The 7145-nt window shown below is 45.1% G+C and overlaps 1 protein-coding gene across 1 annotated transcript; it reads right to left on the reverse strand.

Annotated features, from left to right (window-relative positions):
* Nucleotides 1-5293: 5293 nt before the first annotated feature.
* On the reverse strand, nucleotides 5294-6710 carry RPRM (reprimo, TP53 dependent G2 arrest mediator homolog). The gene has a single exon (XM_036254711.1). It carries the CDS (start codon nucleotides 6524-6526, stop codon nucleotides 6197-6199), a length of 330 nt encoding a protein of 109 aa, XP_036110604.1. The 5' UTR covers nucleotides 6527-6710; the 3' UTR covers nucleotides 5294-6196.
* Nucleotides 6711-7145: the final 435 nt, after the last annotated feature.

Raw genomic sequence — 7145 nt, forward strand, 5'->3', positions numbered from 1 at the left:
ATACGGGAAGCAGATGCTGTTGGTACACTCATGCACACCTGCCTTAATCAATACTCTTCAGAATATGAACTACATGACCCTGTGCAATTTATAGGAAAATAAATAAAGCAAAAGAGACACTTTGGATCCCTGAGGAATTCATTTCCCAAAGCAATCAGACATCTGGAGTCTTAGTCTGATAAAAATCAATGACTCTTTCAGGGTAGTATATCTTTAGATGTGGGAGAGGGAAGGAGTAACTAATGATAGAAGAATTGGTGAAGGCAAAGGTAAATAGAAAAAAAAAATTGAAGAGAAAAACTAACATTTCTCCCTGTAACAAACCATGCAATATGTAGGCTATAGCATAATTATATATGTCTATTTATGTCACTATGAATGTCAGAAAAAGAAACAGGAATAATTTATTATTTGATTCGTGTGGGTAGATTATATGCCTTTGTTATGTGTGTTTATCTGTGCCTGTGTTTTATGGTGCAAATGAACAGGAATCATCTCAATTTTTCAGTAATATGTTGTAATGTACCATGTACACATGGGTGTTTGACAAGCACTGTCTGCTTGAATTATGAGTTTAGCAAATGTTGCTATCTAATGGAAAACAGTTTTAAAATAGGGGCAGGCCAGAATTTTGTTGCAGCATTATTACAGATGCGTTGACTTTTTATATACTAATCACTCTGCCTGCATTTACCTACACAAAACTATTTCAGCAAACAAGCAGTTACATCTATTTAGAAAAGGAAACAATTTACCTATCACCCCTTCAAAATATACATAAATAGTCAAGTAAATAAAAATACACCCTCTTTATTCTCATTTAGTATATATTGTTATTTGGGTTAAAAGGAAACCACTGTTTTCAAGCTTACTTAAAAGTGTTTTTAAATGCATCTAGTTATCCTTACAATAGTCTTTGTAGAAGCTCTGTCTGAAATATTTTTAATTTTTCAAATATAAGTAATACATTTAGACTATTTTATTATTACCATCAATGATTTATGACCTGCTGATAATATTATATACTTTAGTTTTTTCCTCAACTGTACTTTCCAAGAATTTAAAAATCTAAGCTGATGCTCTAAATTTAATCCTGGACTTTCAAACACGTTAAGCATTTAAAACAATACAAAAGTATGTGGAAAGGAGGACAGAGTGAGATTGGCCATGGAAGCAGTTAAGCTTTGAGCATTTAAATTCTGACATTAGGAAACAATTACTACTGGTGCAGCTGACCTTAACATATCCCATTTGAGCGATTGTGCACATATCTAAATGGGGTTTGGCAGGTAGATAAAAGATTTATTGATTCCTGTTTGGAGATTGCTGTAGACTTGCTGCTTCAACAGGCTTTCAAATTAGGTTTGAGTCTTAGAGAACAAACTGAACCCTGGAATCCTTTCCTGGCGTGGCAACTCCCCCCAAAATGACAGGTATAACAAACCAGGGCTAAGAAAGGCTCTAAACTGTGTGAAACAGCTGCTGTGCTCAAAGGGGAACATGCTTTAGGGGAGAAAAATGGGCTGTTACTTAGTCTTGAAATACACAAGAAGTTTCTTAAACAACAGTGTATCCGAGTCTGAATGCGTGTTCACCTATGGGAATCACTTGCAGATGACTTGCTCCCCAGTTCTCTGGGCTTTGCTTTCATTGCTCCATCCAGTGAGAACACAGAGATCTGGGGTATTTAAGGCACTGTTTAGATGATGTGTGATCTGTCAGCTGAGAAACTGCTGTTTACCTAGATCTGGCTAGGCGCCTGAAATATTACTTTGATTATTATAAATAATGGATGTATCCTGAGTCAAGGAGCATTTGACTTTTTGGGGGTGGGAATTTCTACCTGGAAGACCAAGATTGGAACAGTAAAATGTATTTTTAACTTACTTATGGAAGAGATCTAAAAAACACTTTAAGATACAAGGAAATATTAAACAAATTAATTCAGTAGAATCTTAGAATTGGAATGTTTTAGAATCCATCGTCCTCATTTTAGGGATGAGACTACTCAAGTACGTAGAGACAAGAACCAATCATTCTTACATTATGGTTCAGTGTGCCTTTGCCTCCCTTACTCAGAATTAATATAGGGGGACACAGGTCTGACTCCGGATCCAATGAGTGGCCTGGAAATTGGAAATCAGGCACAGGGACCATTAATCAAGAGAGAATGTGATTTAGACTTAACACAGTACTGTGACCTTTGTGCTTTGACTTCCCTCAAGCAGTTTTCAAGATGTCCAGTGCTCAAGTTCTTGAACATTTTTTTAGAGTGTGGGAAGATTCATAACACCAATCTTGAGAAAAATACCACTTATCAGCAATTAGCTAAGCTACTTAGGTGGAGGCCACCAATTAGGCTCAGAGGCATCAGTGGCTGTCTGCACAGCCTGTGAGGGTTACAACCCCACTAATCCACTTGCTATGTCTCATGAAAACCTCTCCCTGCTTCTGGTATATTTCCACCCGGTTTCAGGAAGTATCAGATACCTTCCCATGGGCCATGTCAGACCTAGCAAGCTTTTACAGGAAGCCATCTCTCTCTGTCAAGGCTTCCCACTAATTACTGACCAAATGGTAGACTGAAGTGTGGGATGATAAAAATCTGACTGTTTGCATTTATTCTTCTCAATTCCCAGTTTCTTAAAGTTGACATTGTTTTCTTAGGTGAAACCCAGGAAGTGACTTTTAAAACTCATTTTCTTTGCCCTGGCTGGTGTGATCGTGGTTAGATCGCTGGCTGTGCATCAAGGGGTCATGGGTTTGATTCAGGGTCAAGAGCATGTACCTGGGTTGCAGGTTCAATCCCTGTCCGGTCAAAGCGTGTGTGGGAGGCAGCCAATCAATTGATGTGTCTCTCTTTCTCTCTCCCTCTCTCCCTTTACCTCCCTCTCCTTCACTCTCTCTAGAAAAAAAAAAAAAAATCAATGGAAAAAATATCCTGGGGTGAGGATTGAAAAAACAAAACAAAAAAACCCCCTCGCTTTTCTTGTAGCACTTCTGTGGGAAGGGATTGATGCCCCATAAACTCTGAGCAGAATTTAAGTTTCATTTAATGCATTTGTTAGAATCAGGGAAAAAGTAGTCAAAGGCACAGTGAGACAGGGTTGGTGTGGGGCCCCCGAAAGCGGTTGCTGTGTGGCCACAGGGAATAGAGAGTGTAAAAAGCTTCTTGTACGCATCGCCTCATCTATAAAAACCAGAACCACTTGGCATCTCTCTAAGTAACAAATGGATCTAAAGGATGTAGAAAAGAGTTGTTGGCAGGAAATGGTCCCCAGGGCTATGATATTTTCAGACTATGTGCATTTCCCTATAATGCATAGACCATGGATTTCGGAGCTCTGTTCACATATATTTTCTACCTAAGGACTATATGCTTCAGGTTCTGGTTTGTCTTACAATCATGATTTCTCGGGGTAGGAGCATTAATCTGGTTTGTTGGAAAAAAAAACCCAAAAAACAAAAAAAAACCCTGAATTTTGCTTTTGAGGTGCAGAGGAGAGGAAAGAGGTATTTAGAGGAACAAGGATGGAGGAGATGGTAGTGATAGAGGAGGGAGAAGGTGGTAGCAGCAAAGAGAGTAGTAGCTAGGGCAGGTCCTCTCTCAACTTTCAGGACTTCGGCTTTAAAAAGAAATCTGTTTTGTACAAACAACTAATAACTGACCTGCAGGTGTGAAATCTTTGTCTGTCTGAAACTTACTATAAACAAAAGCACCTTGCACAGGGATTCCTACAAACTAGCTGATTGGTTTTTTTATCCCAAATCGATTTCCACACAGCAATGAATTCATTGGTGGGCTAATACATTTGTGGGAAATGCGACCCTCAGCAGATATTGCAGACACACACACACACACACACACACACACACACACACACACTGAGCTTAATTTAAATGTCTGGTTTGTCCTAGAGTGAACTGTTTGTTCTGTTGTGTTTCTCCCTTTGAAGCAGCAGGTTAACTGGGTGCCACAGAAACTGTCCACAAAATAAGAAGTCTCCATGTCCTGTCCTAAACATTTGCAAAAGTAAACTGCCCTCCATGACTCACCCTTGACTAGTGTTGACCCTGCTTCTCTCCCCAGATTCAAAACAAACAAACAAACAAGCACACAACAAGCAAACCCTTACCTGCTGAAACATGAATAAACAAAACACCAAAATCCTTTACAAACCTGATACTATTTAGCAATCAAAAAATTATTCTAGGTCATAATTCCTGGCAAGATTTACTTTGGGAATGAAACAGACACTTAATAATGGGCAAAATGTTAAAGGTCACTCAAAACTTTTGATCCCAACCCTTTGAGTCATTGACAGTTGTGCTTCTTCCCAAGTAAAGGGGACACTTTATTGTTATTTAATTTTTTTAGTCTTGTATCTGCTACTGTGAAGTCTTTAATTGCTATAGCATAGTAGAGGATCCTTTATAGTCTTGAAAATATTTAGGATCCTAATCCAGGCATAAACATAAATTGCTTAAAACCTATTATCAAGTTCAAGCTTGAAACTATTGTATGCTTTGGGTTTTTTTTTTTTACATTCACAGTTTTCTTTATTTTCCAACATTGGTAGCTCCACATTGGCTCCGCCTTCTCAACTTGGGGTGTAACCCTCATCTCTGACATTCAAGACTTGGGTTAATTCCTCTGAACATTTGTGCTTGGCCTGGGCCTGATTACCCTAAATTCAAGACAAGACGGGCCCCTTGTTAAATCTAGCCCTTTTGCTAGAAAACATTAATGTGCAAAGACAATGCATCACAGGTTTTCCTAACAATGGTTTACCCCAGGGAGAATTAACGTCACTCTGTACTTTTTAGCAGCTACTTTTCCTCGCATTTAAATAATTTATTTATTAATTATTTTGAGCAGCATCCCGTCTTGCTGACGTTGGTCAGGGGAAAGACGCCCTCCCTGAAAGCTGGTCAAGTCCTCTCTTCCTTTCATTAGCCGCACAACCCTGCGTTCCCACTGGAGCCCTGCAGGGAAGCGTAATGTTCCCTCTGGGCCCTCCTGTCGGCTCGCCTGGCTGGAGAGCTCAGCCTAAATGAAATATAAAATATTAACTGTACGAGAAAACAAAGGATGCTGCCTCCAGACGGCTCCTGTGTCTGAGGCTTGGCCATGTCTCACAGGCCTCTAGGCCTCCCGTCTCGTCCCTCGGTGTGATCCACGAGTAGAATCACAGCTCTCCAAAGCCAATTCCCTGGGCCGGCAACCCGACTCCCGCCGACGCCCGTTCCCTTCTGCTGGGAGCGCAGAATGACCACCAGGAGGCCAGGAACAAAACACTTAAATGTTGCATTTATTAAGGAAATGTTAAACAAGAAAAAAAAAAAAGTCAAAATGGTGTCACGAACGTCAAGAGCACTTTTTTTTTGGCGTAAATCGTACAGTCACGAGCTACCTATGAGTTCTACTTCGGGTCTTTGCTGGGGGCCAGCAGGGGCGCCAGCCCCTCCTCTCCAAAAGACCCAGTTGTGAATGCAATGAAAGAAACAACTCACCCCTTTCACATTCGCAGGCTCCCCCTCCCCCCACCCTCTCCCCACGATGACAAAACTCTAACTCCCAGGCAGGCAAACAGGCCACTAGGGCAGAAAAGGAGTTATCAAATATTTATATTCAAGCAAACACAAAAATCCCTTAAAACGGCACGTTGTAATCAATCAGAAGGTATTTATCGCCTCTCCCGCCAGGGCTGGGAGAAGCGGGAGAGAATGGGCGCGAATCCCGACACGGATTTGTGTCCCCATTAGTTTTGTTAGGTGTCGTATACACGGATCACTTTCCAGGCCACCCGGGCATTCGGTGCCGCTGGGTCTCTCCCCTGCCCGCCCTCTCTACCTGCTCCCATAGCTTGGCCCACCTGCGGGTGGAGAAGGGCCTTCGCCCCGTCGGTTCCCCCGCATCCCAAGCTAGCCGCAGCTTCCAAAGTTCGAGCTCCGACCGTCCTCTTCTTGCCTCTTGCTGCCGAGTCCAGAGTCAGAGCGCTCTCCTCCTACAGCCAGGCATATGGACTTTCAAAGAGCGAGCGAGAAACAGGTCGTTTCATCCCGAAAGGCAGAAGTCGAGAGAAATAATTGACTCCGACAGGTTTGCTTCGCCCAGTCTCGGATGGTGAGGGGGCGCGGCCGGACTGGCGAAGTGGGGAGTGTGGGGCGGCCGCCGCGGGGGCCGGAGGGCCGGTCAATAGGGCCCCACGACCACCGCCTCCACCTCCTTAGACGGTCTTCGGTCTTTCACCAGGAAGTTGATCATGCCCTCGGACTTGATAAGGAGGTTGCAGCCAAGGAAGAAGATGCCGAAGACCACGGTGAGCGAGAGCACACACATGACGGCGATCTGCACCACACGCATGATGTACAGGCTGCGCTCGTCCGGGCCGCCTTCGGCAAAGCCGTCGTCGGTCACCACGGACGCCTGGGTGCAGCAGCGCACCGCGCGCTCCAGCGCCTCGCTGCTGTTGGCCAAGAACAGGCCGGCCACATCCGTCTGGTTGCCCAGCGAGGGATTCATCGCCGGGGCGGGCGGGCGCCCGGGAGGCTCGGGTCCGAGGGGTGGGAAGGCGGTGGCGCGAGAGGAACAGGTGCCGAGCTGAGCACTCACTCGCAGACTTGCGCGCGGGGACTGCTAGCTCTCTCCTTTCCAAAGTCCCGGAACCTTGAGAGTTTCCCAGGAGCCTTTCCACTCGCGCGGCAGCCTGGCCGGTCTGCGCCGTCTGCTCCTACCAGGGCGGTGCTCGTTCCCGGCGCTCGCTCGACTGGGGGCTGTAGGAACTTGGCGAGGCTGGGCCAGCAGGGACGTGGGAGGTGCGGACCGCGGCGGCGGCGGCGGGGCGGCTGCTCTGAGCAAACAGCGGCCCCTTCCGGCCGCGCTGCCGCTCTGCGCCCGCTGTGGTTGGGCAGTAGGGAGGCAAAGGAGCGAACCTCGGGTCTCGCTTTTCCTGCTTGCCTCTTTTCCAATTCCAAAGGCTAGGCAGAGGTCACTGTACTTTTCTGGCTTGATGGATGATTAAAGAGTTTCGGTTTGGGGAAGTGTTGCGACCAGCTGAAAGTTTCCGAAGAACTGGGTCCCACCAGCTCCGCGTGTTCTTTGCCTCCCGCTCCTCTCACCTCTTTGCGGGTGGAAAGTGGCC

Source organism: Molossus molossus, unplaced genomic scaffold, assembly GCF_014108415.1.
Source record: "Molossus molossus isolate mMolMol1 unplaced genomic scaffold, mMolMol1.p scaffold_m16_p_11, whole genome shotgun sequence".
NCBI classification, from domain to species: Eukaryota; Metazoa; Chordata; class Mammalia; order Chiroptera; family Molossidae; genus Molossus; species Molossus molossus.

Bases quoted from the DNA above. Each gene is read 5' to 3' on its own strand.
- RPRM (XM_036254711.1), bottom strand. From the start codon at position 6,526: ATGAATCCCTCGCTGGGCAACCAGACGGATGTGGCCGGCCTGTTCTTG.